Source organism: Ascidia mentula, chromosome 1, assembly GCF_947561715.1.
Source record: "Ascidia mentula chromosome 1, kaAscMent1.1, whole genome shotgun sequence".
Classification (NCBI taxonomy): Eukaryota; Metazoa; Chordata; class Ascidiacea; order Phlebobranchia; family Ascidiidae; genus Ascidia; species Ascidia mentula.
In genome coordinates, this window is record NC_138566.1 from 27139844 (window position 1) to 27155153 (window position 15310).

Sequence of the window (15310 nt, forward strand, 5' to 3'; positions counted from 1 at the left end):
AAAGACAACATGATTTTTGCTTGAAACACAATGCAGAAAAAAAGGGACTCGAAGGATGTACCGACAGTTAGACACAATAGAAAGGTTTTGTGGTTAGGTAACTCAGGCAAGAATTATTCTGCTGCAAATTGTAAGACGTTAAATGTGAACATTATAAATGGTAGTAATTATTTGTTTGTGCTTTCATGAGGGTAACTTGTGTTGTTCTTCATAACACTGCTTGGTGAGACCCTAGGACACCTTGTTCGAAGGCACATCTGGTAGTGTTTGAACACACTAAATCTGTCTCATGGTTTTAACGTCGATTGCAACTTTAAACGGACTTCCAGTTGCTTCCTTGATGTCATCTACTGTCAAGCCCTCGGCAATTTCAATCAAAACGAGACCATCCTTCTTGTCGACATCGAATACACACTGAAAAAGAGGTCAGTTGTCGGCTGATGAGGATGTCACAAGATGATGTTGGTTAATATTATAATTGGCTTCTGTATTTTCTACACCAGGTAATTAATATTTGCATTTTGCTGCACATTCACAGCAATACACTTGTCAAAAAATATTAGTCAAGTTTGTCCAAGTAAACAGAACCAATATTGCAAAGGCTTGTGATGTAAAGACAATACAATTTAAAGTGATAGTTTACCTTGTCTGTGATAATAGTATCAACACATTTAGTTCCTGTCAAAGGAAGATTGCATTCCTCCAAAATTTTATGTTTTCCACCCTTAGCAACGTGTTCCATGGTAACAACAACTTTGGTCCTTGCGCTCCCAACAAGATCCATTGCTCCTCCCATTCCCTTCACTATTTTGCCCTGTGCACATGCATTCATTGACAGGGTAAACTCTTTGAGATAGCAGAATCTCCAGTGAGCTTTATGGCCAACAAAGACTATCTTTCTTCAGTAACAAGGTCTTCATTTTTACTGATATATATTCTGCCTGCTAAGAGGCATTGTAGTGTAGGTATAGCTTGTTCAAATTATAAACTCCAATGCTTGATTTGTACAAGTGAGATTAATAATTTTCGCAACATACCGGTATCATCCAGTTGGCGAGATCTCCGTGTTGTGAGACTTGCATCGCACCGAGAACAGTGAGATCAATGTGACCTCCTCGAATCATCGCAAAACTGTTGTCGCTTGAGAAGTACGACGCCCCAGAAACCACAGTAACTGTTTCTTTGCCGGCGTTTATTAAATCAGGATCCTCTTTACCCACTCGTGGGAACGGACCCTGGGGGTTATAAAAGATTTGTCAATTATGACATCACATTTATGTAAGTTTCAAACCCACCAAACCCATAACTCCATTTTCACTTTGCAGGGTCACGCTCATGCCTTCTCGTATAAAATTACTTGCCAACATTGGCATCCCGATACCCAGGTTAGCGTACATCCCATCTTTAAATTCAAGTGCAGCTCTTCTTACAATCCTTTCCCTCATCAAAGCAGATGGTTTTGTTGACTGGGAAGTACTGTCTGGTTCCTTGTAGTGGGTCAGTCTCTGTATAGACAATTACACTATATTGACTCAAAGGGAAATTTCTTCCGATTGTAACAATAGTAAATTTTTAGGACAAACATGACAAAAATTATCTGCAATACTAATTCCAGTCTAGTGTGTAACATTTTTTTGCATGGAAGAATAAAAGAAATTGGTCATAGAAAGGTATGAATAAGTTACCTCAATACGTTTTTCATATTTTTCCCCTTTGATGACCCTCTGTACGTAGACCCCTGGTACATGAACATGTTCAGGAGGTATTTCTCCATTTTCAACAATCTCTTCAACTTCTACTATGGTCGTTCGAGCAGCCTACAACATTATTCATCCTGCTTTCTGCGATTTTTACACACTCAGTAACTTTACCTTACACATTGGTGCGTTAAAGTTTTGCGCTGTTTTCCTAAAAACTAAGTTTCCAGATTTATCAGCTTTCCATGCTTTGATCAAACCAAACTCCCCGGTTATGGCTCTTTCCATTACATAATTTTGTCCATCAAAGTTCCTGGACTGCAAACAATATTAAGTTGTGATTAGTACAAGGGGCAGAAAGATTCAAGTGGGCTATGGTCACTTGTCAATGTTGAACTTAATCTTACTGGCTAGGTCCCCATAACATTTACTAGCAATTATAAATTTTACCTCTCTTTCTTGACTTTTTTCAATAATTTTTCCATTTGCATCATATTTTATTGGTGCACCACCAAGATGAATCAGCGTTCCATACCCAGTAGGTGTGAAAAAGGCTGGAACCCCAGCCCCCCCAGCTCGTATTCTCTCAGCAAGAGTCCCCTGGGGGGTAAGTTCAACCTGGACAGGTAGTAAATATTGATTTAGGTTTTTTTAATCAGGCTTTAAACCAGTGATTCCCAACCTTCTTGTGGTTACGTACTAATTCAATTTCGACACGTACCGCCAAGTCAAGTGTTACAAAGTAACCAAGGGAATAGTAACGAATATTTTAAGATCAGTTAAGATTTTTTAAATTGGAACTATATCCACTAATTATAGAAAAGTACTCGCGTACCACTGGTTGGAAACCACTGCTTTATACCATATTTGGTAATTTACTTGAAAAATATTTGAAAGTGATTATTGGATTATACAAGTTTCTTTAATATTGTTGGATATGTTGCATATTATAATCAGAGAGTCCAACATGTTATGGCAGTTTAAGGTGAGTATTGTTGGATGGTTACCTCAAGTTCGCCGGACAAATATTGTCTTTCAAACTCTGCATTTTCACCAACATACGATGAAATCATTCGTTTTATCTGGCGTTGTTTCAACAGCAAACCAAGACCAAAATCATCAACCCTGTGAAATCGAAATCATAATACCAAGCTAGATACGAGCAACAAGAAACCAAAAACATATTTTTCCATGGTTAATGTTTTTGTCTTGGATTTTGTACAAGGTCAAGTACGTATAGCTGAATGTTGATGCACAATAGTTGTCCCACCCACCCTGCATTGTTGCTCACGACTGTAAGGTTTTTGGGCTTTTTTCTCAACAATGCTCCGATTAAATTCTCTGGGATCCCACACAATCCAAACCCCCCAACCAACAATTTCGATCCGTCGCTTACATCAGCCACGGCTGCGTCAAAATCATCATAAAACTTGGCGTTTCGCAAAGCAGTTGTAGAAAACTTGCAAACCTGTAAAAACAATGCACTGTAATCACTTGCATTACAATGCAAATAAAGCCTATACAGGTCAATATGTGAACAATTCATAACATCCTCTCTAAAAAGGACCGTGAAACTTTCCGTAATCAAATGCTTTAGAGTTTTAAATTGCACCACCCTGCACAGTGTACGTAAGTACATATGTACTCAAGGATATATTTTTATTTATATTGCAGAAATACACAAAAAATGCACGTAACAACAACAGAGGCATTTTTATTAATTGAGACAAAATAGTGGTAATGCAAAGTATTATTGTCATAGAATGTAACAGGTATGAAAAGACGAACCTTTGTGTATGAAAACACACGACATGCTGAAAGTCGCAGTGACTTGCAAAATGTGATGCTCATGATTTTCTGCAACTCAACAATACGAAGTCCTCGTAATCACGTATCCATATGGTGACATCATAAATAAAAACAATTATCATTCACGGTTGACTGAGCTGGACTTAACACAGTTTGATTGGTCAGAAACACGGGGGCGCTGTCTATGGTGAAAATATTCATTCAATTTGGTATTTCTGCTTGTTTATGTGCAAAATGTTCAGTTTTTAAGTAAACTTCCAAACCTTCGAAGCCATATTATTCACATAAATAAATTTGTGGAAAAAGTAGATTTGGAATACATTAAAATTTTTAGTGGATAAAAAATCAACATAGACCTTCTTATCTAACAACTTTTACTCGGGAATTTTCAGGTTTTGTTTCAGTCCAATAATTTATTTATTCCCCATTCAAAAAACCTTCTAAGCAGTGGCGACTCCAAGCGTAGGACAGCAACCTAAGCCATTCCCTAGTAACGAAGATTTGCTCTTCGAAAAGTTTGTTTTTAAACTTTCATGTAATTTAACACGACTTATCTAATATAGCAGGGAAGTTTTACATCGCGTTATTAGGGGACTCTTACGTATTTTATGTTTTACCTTATTTATGTTTTAAGCCGAATTTTTAGTCGTAATTAAGTGGCATTTATTGTAAAAGTCATGGCCGATTCCGACAAACGGTCGCCGACGCCATCGGAAGGTCGAAAATCAAGTGGGAAAAAAAGTCCAAAGCCAGGTGACATTTTAAAGACAATAGCAGTATAATTTTCTCTCAATACATTTTGAATCGTCTGTTAACTCGTCATCATTAGCCTATAATTAGAATTTCAAACAATTGCTTTATTGAAACAATTCCATTTCAGATGCACAACCATCAAAGACAAAACAATCATCACATCTCAACATTTCAATGCAAAACATGGAAGGTAAATTCGTATAATATTGTGATAAATGGTGAAAAAAATGTTGAAACATTTGTATTACTCAATGCAGAACTTGCATCACTACCAAAGCAAAAGCTTGATCATTGCAATGTTAACCTTCTTTGTTGTTTAGGTATTCCACCGAAAGACATTGTTCCACTTTTCATGGCCACAAAGACCCAGGAGATATTTTCTTGCATATGTGATGAGAACGTCACTGAAGACGAACCATTCAAACTGATTAAAAAGGAAGATATTATCACTGACATGAAAATGAGAGCAGCTATTTCTGATTTCCACCCCGTGAAACAAATTGTGTTGGTGAGCACATTGTTTAATTTATGCCTGTTACCAAATTTAGGATCAGATCTTAAAGAACAACAGTAATATCTAATATCCAACTGCCCAAATCTTGTTTTTTATCATTGTATTAAACATAATGTTGTTCCACATCAAAAGGGTCCCATGATAATTTATATTTAAGTAACTTGACTTTGTGATTGATGCAGGACTACCCTGGTGAAAGTCTGTTGGTTGCATACGACCCAGACTTCAAATACGGACAAAACTTTTTTCTTTGCATAACTGAAGATTCAAAAAACAAAATTATCCAACCAGAAACACCAGAGGGAGAGGAAGGTAGTTGTGAATTCCACAAATATTTGTTAAAACAAAAAGTAGTTTGCTTGATATCTATAGAAGGGTTTTTTTAATTGGTGCACATTTATAAACTTCTGCATTATTAGACTAACTGTGTCATTAAATGTAATTTACATTGTTTTTACTGATACCAATCCAACGTTTTCAGTGTTTAGGTGCTTTTACTTCTGCTTAGGTTATAATGTGTTTTATTTTGCAGAGGTTGATGTAGAAGGTGGGAAACCAGGTGAAGAGAAGGAAGAAGTTTATGTTTACAAACCTACAGAAGCCAAGGAGTGGATTCCACAGGGAAGTCAGGTTGAAGTTGAGGATGAGATGGTGGTTGACACCAGAAATAAGGTTGGTTCAACATTAAGTTGCAATGGGGTTTTATCTGCTTATGTAAGTTAGGTTCTAACACATATATTATTTGCAGCCCAAATATAATTCCCTTGGAATTTTTTTAAACTTCACCATATTTTTTTTTGCTTATAAAGATGAACATAAAAGCTTGTCAAATACTCAAGAATGTAACTTTTGATAAAAATGTTTTGGGTTTTAATATTGAATCAACAACTTATTCCTCAAAAGATTGCATTATTTTACTTGTTGTTTTTTGTTTACAAAACCCCTTTTTCAACAAACCAAATCAATCTTATTGTAGATCAAGATCCGTGCATCAAGAGTTAGAAGAGAATTTGGAGCTCCCTTCAAGTTTAAGGACCGGGATGCTGACCCAGCTTCCACGACACAAGGATTGTCAGCTTCCTACCTCACCTGTAACTCTTACATTGACAAGAACTTCACGCTGAAGAAGATGGAATTGGACAACGCCGTACAAGCTGTGCCCGAGCTTGTGGATGGGAGTTCACAGACAGACTGGTGAATAACAAACCGTATGGTTTTGTTCCGTAAATGTGTAATGTTATTCTCTGTTTGTAAAGTTGCATTCCGACAATTCGATGTGATAGTTTTCATGTATTTTTAATGCTGAAATTTAACATAAACTTAAGGAACCCACTTTCCAGAAGTTACAAAAGACGAAAAAAATTCTTCCCTTGTTCGACTACGGGGATAACATGACTAAATATCTTGCCTATACATTAATATGCTTGTTGCAAAAATATTGTTGTTGTTTCTGTTTGTAGGAAACACCCGGTGAATGCTACTGTTCAATATGAACCACGACAGATCAGCCCCGAAGAAGCGAAAAAAGCTCAAGAAGTTCCGGAGTTTTCCGAGTTCGTGAAAGATGCGTTGCCCAGGTATTCACACCACATGGATTAAACCTTCACACAAGTCTTGCTTTTCAGTTTTTCTTAAATTTTAATGTCGCCAAATATTTCCATTAAATATTTTCTTGTGACCCAAAAACTTATTTACGAGGTAAAAAAAATTATTTTGTTCAATTCCAAAAAAAAATCCACTTAAAGTTTGCCGATAAACTTTATCTGACAAGATGTTGTGTGATGCCCACTGGAACAATTCCTAAATAAATATAACCATTTTGCTCAAACAGTTGGTGTTTTTTCAACAGGTTTGAGTTGGCTCTGCAGCAGAACATTATCATGGACGTGTTTTTCGACGACTGGGGGGTTCTTGGTGACGAGGATACTAATTTTGGAAGTAAATCTGACAGCCATCTGAAGGTACTCCGATGCCACGGATTAAAACATTTAGCAATTACAAAGCTCATAATATCTCACTATAATCCCAAACACGAAAATGCATAAATATTTTTCTCATTTTGGGATTCATTTGCCAGTTGTAGATTTATGTTTTTTTGTTTAGGAATATCAGTCGTTCACTGACCTTCAGTATAGCAAGGACAAGACGGTTACGTGTGTAGATTGGCACCCAACGGTGAGTGATGTGGGATTTAAATTAAAAACATCATGGTTCAAACTTGTGCCTGCTCCGCCCCAGATCAACTTTCTAGTGTTTTTACTTTGCAAAGTGTGACCGAATTAAAAGGTGGCGATAAACCGTATCGCATCCCATTGTCAAGTGATTTTCTGGAACGTTTTTTAGAAATAATCACAATTGTATTTTCTGTGACACTGCTCGGGGAAATAATCACAAATTTTGCTACATATTTGACTTCTTATATGGAAAAATTAAAATCTTAACTACAGATGCTGGCCTAGCGATCACTGTACCTTCCATAATGGCAATATGCACACAAAGCACTAGCGTTTAACAACAGGATTAGCCTGGCTGTGGTAAGGAATATATATTTCGCCATGTGGGAATCATCAGTTCCTTGCTATATGTACAGATGTTTGCAAACATTAAAACCGCTTCATGTTTTCGGATTAAGATCAAAGGGGTCATGGCTGTGTCGGTTTGTGAGCGACTGAGTTTTGATGAAAGAATCGACAACGCCAACAAACTTTTAATGACTCCGTCTCTAATTCTCATCTGGAGTTTCGCCGATCCTATACACCCGCAGGTGAATACCCAACACTGATACCAATACTTTTTAGCGCTAAGTTTTAAAGTGGGTGATTTTTTTGGCACATTTTCTTATTTGCCAAAATGAAAACCACTTTTGCCAGGTTCGTCGGTTTTAGATCCAAACTTGCTACTTCTGGTTGAAACCAAGCAACTTACGAACGACAACCTTACAGCTATCCCTGATTAAATTGACCGTTAAAAAAGCAGTAATTTAAAACCCATAAAAATATGTCGAGGAATTGAACCGAATTTTTCTCACAGCTGCTACTGGAAGGTCCTGATGACATCACTTGTTTCAAAATTTGTCCAACCAATCCCAATATAGTGGCCGGAGGTTGCATCAATGGTCAACTCGTGTTGTGGGATATCACAGAGTTTGCTGATAAACTTACAAGCAGCAAGGGAAGCGTTTCCAAGGGAGGCAGAAAGAAAGCGGTGATTTGTGTAACTTTTTTAAGATGGTTCTAAAATACGGCGGATTAACTCGAAGAAAATGTCGGAAAGTTCTGAAGAATAATATTGTGACACACTTGTCTGTGAGCTATTGTTATTGTTTACTGGATTAGGACCAAGCTTAACAAACCTGTATTGTGATGTAATAAACTAGGTGTGTTTACCAGGTAATGTTCGGAGAGGAGTTGTCCCCTGAGACACCAACCGTGAGATATTGTTGTGTGTCAGCCATCGAACACAGCCATAGAAATGTTATCACTTCCCTTGAATGGATTCCGGATCATTACGAGGTGAAGAGGGTGGCGAAAAACTGAATAAAAACACAATAATTTTTGGGGTCTGGGTGTGAGAAGTTGACCAGTAAAGGAAGATTGTCATTACTTGTTGTTATTAAGCTCAATCGCTTTGGTCAAGCCGTGGAAAACCGAATGTGTGAAACTTGTCAACTGATGACGTGTGGGACGGATGGTCACGTGATGATTTGGGACACGAGGCCGCCAAAGACGACGGGACGAGAGCAGGTATCGCGATTATCGGAAAGTTTGACGTCTAAATGGGTTAAATTGATGCGAGCAATTTCAATATCGGACATGTTGAAAAACCCAGGTTTAATATCTTCGTTTTGTAATTTTAAAGCAATTGTCATTCTGGCATAAAAGTTGCGCCGGATTTTATAAACCTCGCCGGACGGTTCTTTAAATTTACAATGCCTGGCTTCAATCTTTGATGCCTGGACAGATTTTGTAAAATTACAAAGCGAAGATGCAATGCCTGGCACCAATAGAAGCACTTAATTATCTTGGTCAGGAGAAAGCAGCCCCTGAGGTTCTGGGTGTGTCGCAAGCTTTCAAACACCTCGATTTAAGTTGGAAACCTCTGATAAAGTTGGCGATGCCGAAGACAGATAGTAGTGGTGATTACAGTCCTATCAAGTTCAGCATGGAGGAAAGACAGGGAGTAAGAGATCATGGTATGTTGGAAATAATTCGATCGAAGTTTAATTCCGTGTTGAAATTAGAGCTGATAAAAACCCACTAACTTCGAATATTTTCTGTTGTTTATTTTCAGTTACGAATATTTTGTAAAGAGTAAACTTTATAAATAATTTGTTTGGTGATTTGAGTAAAGTTTTCGACATTTTACAATTTTTTAGTTGGTGAAATTTCTTTAAATTCTTCCACATTTGCAGTCCCACTCCCCGCGGGGGGAAAACCCGAAGGTGGGGCCGGAATGGCGAAAATCCCATCAGCGAAAAACCAGAAGCCGTTGGAGTGCATCAGCACTCGTTATTTCCTGGGCACGGAGGACGGGGAGGTTGTCTGTTCCGACCTCAAGATGGAGAAGGACAACGAGACTGGAAAACCAAACGGTCTGAGTCCTTAATAACCGAGATAGTCCACAAATTACCACTCATTTTTCCTCTGCAGTTCCGAAACCCTCTTGGGTGGTGAATCCCCACGATGGACCCGTTTGCACTCTGCAGCGAAACCCCTTCTTTAATGACGTCATCCTGAGTGTTGGGGGGTGGACATTCGGTTTGTGGAGGGACAAAGTAACGGTACGAATTCCGGGGCGAACACGCGCTGGCGATGTTTTGTGGGAAATTACTAAATTAGTTCCTGACATTCTAGATCAGCGAACTAAAACATTTATAAATGATCAGAACACGTGATGTGGAATTGTTTGTTGCCTAATGTGGTTGCCTAGTGGTTCGGTCCCATCCTACACGCAATCGAAAGTGCGTTGAGTCTTTCCTAGTGCGGCGCATGCGAAATAGTTTGAGAACCAATGTGGCAGCCGTGCAGCATTAATAAGACACATGAGGACGAGGATGTGATAAATTATCTTATAGTTGTTTCATTTTCTTTTGTTAAATTTTAGATATTGCTGAAATTTAAAGTAAACTTTACCAAATATAAACTCCATATGACAGAACGGATCCATCCTGCAGTCGGCTTGCGCATCGAAGTTGTACACAGCCGGTCACTGGAGTACAACCAGACCAGCCGTCTTCTTCCTCGGTACCCAGGATGGAAATGTTGAAGTAGGGATTTGTGAATGTGGAATTTCGATTTGACAAAACGTTAATTTGTGGATATTTCCATCGGAGTTTTTGTGTCCCGACAAATTTCGGGTTCAATATAAAAAAGAAATATTATAAATTATTGGTACTTCATGTGTAAGGTTTGTGATTACGAAGAGACAAAGAAGACGTTGTTTATCGTTTGACCTATTTAATGCTGAACTTACGTCATATAAAGCTAACTATAGTTGCATGTGCCTCGTCTGCTTAATGTTCAATTGTCTCGTGTTCCGCATGTTGCTAATACGATGAAATTAATTGTCTCATATCTCAGGTCTGGGATCTCTTGGACAGAACGCACGAACCCCTTCTTGTACAGAATGTTACGGCAGCTCAAGTTACACAGATTATCCCCTGGATTGTGTCAAAGAAACAACATCTCCTTGCAGTATCCGATAATGTTGGAACACTTCATATACTCGAGATACCATGGAATCTGCGCCATGCTGCCTCTAGTGAGGTAAACATGATTATCTTTGGCTGGCTGATTGATCGGCAAAGTCGTATTCAAGAGTCACACCAAGCTGCACTGATGTGACCTAATAGATCGAAACAGTGGCCATCTGTATGCAGCTCACATATGGGTAAAATGTGTCTAAAATAAAAGATCTGTTGCATACTTAATTAAAGTTAGATTATGCTCACAACATACACGGTGCGGTTTTGTGAAAAACTTAATTCTTTGCAGAAAAAGGGCGTCGAGAATTATTTCGATCGAGAAACAAAGAGAATCGAATATTTTGACAAACGAGCCGACATGAGATCGAGACAAAGAGGCGACGACTTGGCAGCAAAGAAGGGAGGGGTGAGAAATGATCAATAATTCGTTTGAACAACAGTTCCAAGTGTTGTTATCCTATGACTGTTAACTTATATTCCTGAAAAACCATAAAAACGCGAATTTTAAACGTTTCGAAATTATATATTTTCATTCCTTCGGGTGGCGAACTGATGTTAGTTTATTCACTGGCTGCAAAAATATCCTTCATAAAGAATCGTCACCAAATGCCATCTCTGACCCCCAAGTCACGAACCACAGAAAAAATTATGATTATCCCAGAAATCTTATCGTTGTGAAGCTGTACATGTTTAGTAAACTGAACATTTTATTTTTTTGCTGTTGAAGGCCAAGCCATCCGAACAAACCTCTGACGAAGCGTTGGCGGAAGAATACAAAGTGGAGTACGAGGCGTTTTTGACCCTAGAGAAGAAGTTGCTTCAGGAGCTTGGGATTGTGGAAGAAGATAAACCTGAAATATAAAATTATTTGTTTGTTTGAAACTTTTGTTCCTGCGCTTAATATGTTTTCACAATACATATATTTTACAATGTTCAATTACATATTTTTGAAGTCTGTAACATTTTAGCTTTATTAAATGAGCTGACAAACATTCTCTTAAAAAACATCGAAACGTTTCCGCCCCCACTTTTAAAATTATAAAATCATTCATGCGTAACGTCCAGAGCAAACGCACCAAAAAAAACTTTTTGTTTATTTTTAGGAACGAAGTAATTAGTGGAGTTGTTTATTTGTTGGTCTCCGTTATATACAAATTTATTGAAACTGTCACTTTGAAAATAACTGATTGGGCACATTAGTAGAACACTCCAATTATTGGGTGGGCGTTTACAATAAGTTGTGGCGTTTTTTGTTACCTTTTTGCTATTTCGGAGCAAGCAAGTTAATTCCAACATCACAAAAACGCGTTTTTACAAAACATGAAGCGAACGGTTAATCTACGGGAAATGTCTGCGGCCACCACAACACCCAACCCCCCACAGCAAGAATCTCAAACCAAGAAGATAATGATGGACTTGCAGCAGGAGAAGAAAAGATTAAGAATGTTGCAACAGGGCAGGTTTGATGTCAGCATCATATAGGGTTATAACATCAAAAGTTTTATTCAATCCTAGGAATATAACAAGTGGGGTAGCAATTGAATAGAAATACCTTTGTATTATGTAAAACAAAATAAATTGTAACTTAGCTTTAATTTACTTATAAACTAGTTGAATGTCTTACAGCAATCCGAGCACTTTGCCACCAAAACACCAACTTGGTACCACCCAGCCAACGGTGGACTCAAATCAGCACCTTATGATGAATCAGAGAAGTGCAATGCAGGCAAGGCTTATGTTTAAAACCCATAAACCAAGTACTTTTGTGATACTCTATATTCCTTCCCTGCAGATGGCGCACACAACATCTTTCGGATTTTTTATTCCCCAGTCATCAGCATTTGGTAACATAATACTGCCAGTTATTCCTAGGTTGAGTCCAAGTGACTAACTCCCCAAAGCTCGCATAAAAATGACAAATTTTGCAGCTACACAATATGACACATTTACTACCATTCTGACATGGGCAAGTGGCAATCAGTTCTCCTTTGTGCAGTGAATGCTTGACCTTCTTGAAAGCTTAATCTTGTGCTTGTTTGTCTCCCTTCACATTCATGTCTATTCCATGGAAACAATATTTTTTCTTTGTCTCATTTTTACACAAACACAACCATTACTTATTGAACCCAATTCATCTTTGGCTTTCAATATTTTCCAACAGTTGAAACACTTTTTAAACCTTTGATTTTTATGTTTAAATCCGCTTGTACTCTTTGTTTAGTTTTAGGTGTAAAAAAGTAAAATATGCCCAAGGCACAGCTGAAACTTCATAATCAAACATGACTTCATCCCTTCTTTACCCAAAGTTAGTGAGGACTTTTGCTTGCCGCTTGTACAGCTCTGCTTCCAACAAGGTCACTTGCAGTCGACGGTTTGAAGAAAAAGATTTGTTCGAATTTGCCAATTTAACAGGCGACCACAACCCAATACATCTCGACGAAAACTTTGCATCAAACACGGGAATTTTCGAACGCCGTGTTGTGCACGGAGCTCTTATAAACGGTTTCGTGTCCGGAATTCTGGGAACGAAACTTCCCGGCCCCGGCAGTGTTGCCTTTTCACAGGAAATCCGTTTCCCCAAACCTCTGTACTTGGGCGAAGAGATGGTTGCCGAGGTGAAAGTGGTTGCGACAAAAAGAAAGTTTGTGGAATGCGAGATCCTTTGTCGAGTACCAGAGAAGGACAAAATTGTCATGTCGGGAAAGGCTACGGTAATGTTAATGCAACAAACCAAGTAAACACTTGGCGGTATAGTGAAACTTTACTTTCTCCGTTCAACTCTAAATATTTTGTTTATTTTACCGTCAATACTTGCGCGATTATTTAATTACAAACGCATTAAGCTCGAAAACAAACCAATCACTTTACGGTGGAAATTGTATCCGACCCTGTCTTCTATTTGCCGAAATAACTCGTGATTTTACTACTTTAACATTTTTCAAGTTTCACAAACACAAGAGTCAACAATCATTGGGATATCGGTTGGCCATAATAATACAATCACTTGCTAAACACATCAGGATTAGTCCGGTATATGCTATGGTCCAGTGTTATTGCTGAAAGTTAGATGATCGCCAGGTCATCCCTTGCAGCTGTGGCCAAGGTTCACACGCATGCAACACTAGAGGTCATTTTTCGTTGGTATTTGAACAAAATTCATAACGTTCCAGGCGACCTTACTACAGGTTTTTAGATGTAACATCATACGATTTTTTTTTCTTCATGTTTCGCTCCCTTGTTTTGGGGTAACTGCAATGTTGGAATTTTGATTCGTTGTTGCTTTAACGACGACGGTTTCCATTACCCCAACATCCTGCAACAGTGATGTATCCAAGTTGTCCATATTCATGTTATGCATTTGAAAGACCTTTGGGCGGTGATAATTTTTAAAGCAAGAAATTATTTGTATTTTTTGATCACTTTTGGATGATTTCGCTGAATAAAAGTTTGTGTGAAAATATAAGCAGTGAAAGTAAATTTTATTTGCGGTAAATGTTGTTCCGAAACGTCATTCTGCTCATCATGTGGTTCACAAAATATTTCAGGCGCGCGATAACTAAATCTGACGTTAATTTAAGTTAAAGAAACAGACACAAGAAAGGTGCAGTGGCATATTATCTTTCACTACGTTTAAATTTAGACGTAGATGCCAATTTGTGGAGATTACGATCAGCGACCTTTCCGTAACCCTCGGCTATTATCTGGTCTCGGTTATCTTTGCTTTGAAACATTGAACGCAGAAATATTTCATCCTACCTATTTTCATATCGGTGGGTTGCTTTCTTGATGTAATTAATTGTCATTTGCAAAAATACACAAATAACCAGCGTCATAAAGTTCGCATTTGCCACCCCCTTAAAAGTAAATATCGTATGTTACCACAAGAGGCGGTAGTGAGCTGCTGTAATTCTTTTTTCTCTGGAATGGAATTTCTTTCAGTCTTTATAAAATTACGTCATGTAAACTAAAAAAGATTGCAAGAAACTGCCCAGGCAGTAGGTGCGTTGGCTCCAGTATTTCTATCCAGCGTAATGATTTGTGTATTGGTTTAAAGCCGGTAATGTGAACAGTTTTCCAGTAAAGCAAAATGGAAGTTGGAAGTTAAGTTAAGACTCGGGAAACAGGAAGTGGAAATAATTACGTTTGAAACTTCGTTCGGTTTCGGTTTTGGACGCAAAGCAAAGGTTTTGTCGCTTTGTCATTGTCGTAAATTAAAGTATGTCGATTTTAAAAGAATCTTTAACATGCCGTAAGCAGTAGGCCTAAATGTGTTTTCTGTAGTAAGAACTTTGTAATAGCAATTTATCTGCAGAACGTTTTCTGCTGCGGATAAGTTCATGTTTTGAAAATTGATATTCACTGAATTTACTCCGAAAAGTAGTAATCAGCTTTTCTGTAGCGTGCCTATTTTTTTTAATCAATAAATATGGAGATACATTAAACCAGTTATATGATTGTTGGATACCTACCTTCTCACCTTCTCATCTTCATCCCATGTTGCCAGTGTTATTGTGATGTTATTGTTATTTATTGTATTTTCTATGCAGCAACTTGCCATATAAAAGTGTCACAAAATCTGTTAAGTTATATGTTTCTATGTTCCTTCAAATATATATGCCAGGTTGTCAGTGCTTTTGGGTTTAAGTTTATAGTTCGTGTAGCATTTAATATCATGTCACTAAAGGAAACCCTCAAGTAAAATGTTCGTTGTTTTCTATTTCAAACTCCTTATGTTTTTTGTGATTTGACATCAAATCATGTCAAGTTTTACCTGCACATTGTTAGAGTGAGAAATCCAGAATGTTTAATCCACGTTGTCTTGTGTCCTGGTGT

General features: G+C 37.9%; 4 protein-coding genes across 4 annotated transcripts; 3 read left to right on the top strand and 1 right to left on the bottom strand.

The window, feature by feature from the left end:
• Nucleotides 1–276: 276 nt before the first annotated feature.
• LOC145916952 (succinyl-CoA:3-ketoacid coenzyme A transferase 1, mitochondrial-like) lies at nucleotides 277–3630 on the bottom strand. Its single transcript, XM_083002914.1, has 10 exons — nucleotides 3486–3630; nucleotides 2972–3165; nucleotides 2705–2822; nucleotides 2148–2315; nucleotides 1872–2015; nucleotides 1686–1817; nucleotides 1296–1505; nucleotides 1038–1235; nucleotides 644–814; nucleotides 277–414 (listed from the first exon to the last, which is right to left on the bottom strand). Exons 1-10 carry the CDS (start codon nucleotides 3546–3548, stop codon nucleotides 277–279), a joined length of 1536 nt encoding a protein of 511 aa, XP_082859040.1. The 5' UTR covers nucleotides 3549–3630.
• A 506-nt stretch (nucleotides 3631–4136) lies between these two features.
• LOC145896547 (dynein axonemal intermediate chain 3-like) lies at nucleotides 4137–11417 on the top strand. Its single transcript, XM_082985110.1, has 20 exons — nucleotides 4137–4259; nucleotides 4387–4449; nucleotides 4580–4767; nucleotides 4956–5085; nucleotides 5306–5445; nucleotides 5750–5967; nucleotides 6234–6350; nucleotides 6623–6734; nucleotides 6877–6948; nucleotides 7406–7537; nucleotides 7804–7977; nucleotides 8163–8285; nucleotides 8391–8516; nucleotides 8803–8965; nucleotides 9185–9364; nucleotides 9423–9553; nucleotides 9929–10039; nucleotides 10353–10538; nucleotides 10767–10883; nucleotides 11205–11417. The coding sequence occupies exons 1-20, from the start codon at nucleotides 4184–4186 to the stop codon at nucleotides 11337–11339; spliced, it is 2694 nt and encodes an 897-aa protein (XP_082841236.1). The 5' UTR covers nucleotides 4137–4183; the 3' UTR covers nucleotides 11340–11417.
• A 164-nt stretch (nucleotides 11418–11581) lies between these two features.
• On the top strand, nucleotides 11582–12733 carry LOC145902800 (SOSS complex subunit C-like). Its single transcript, XM_082990902.1, has 3 exons — nucleotides 11582–11937; nucleotides 12104–12203; nucleotides 12270–12733. The coding sequence occupies exons 1-3, from the start codon at nucleotides 11798–11800 to the stop codon at nucleotides 12366–12368; spliced, it is 339 nt and encodes a 112-aa protein (XP_082847028.1). The 5' UTR covers nucleotides 11582–11797; the 3' UTR covers nucleotides 12369–12733.
• Nucleotides 12734–12745: 12 nt separating this feature from the next.
• LOC145902789 (hydroxyacyl-thioester dehydratase type 2, mitochondrial-like) lies at nucleotides 12746–13850 on the top strand. Its single transcript, XM_082990892.1, has one exon. The coding sequence runs from the start codon at nucleotides 12757–12759 to the stop codon at nucleotides 13213–13215; it is 459 nt and encodes a 152-aa protein (XP_082847018.1). The 5' UTR covers nucleotides 12746–12756; the 3' UTR covers nucleotides 13216–13850.
• Nucleotides 13851–15310: the final 1460 nt, after the last annotated feature.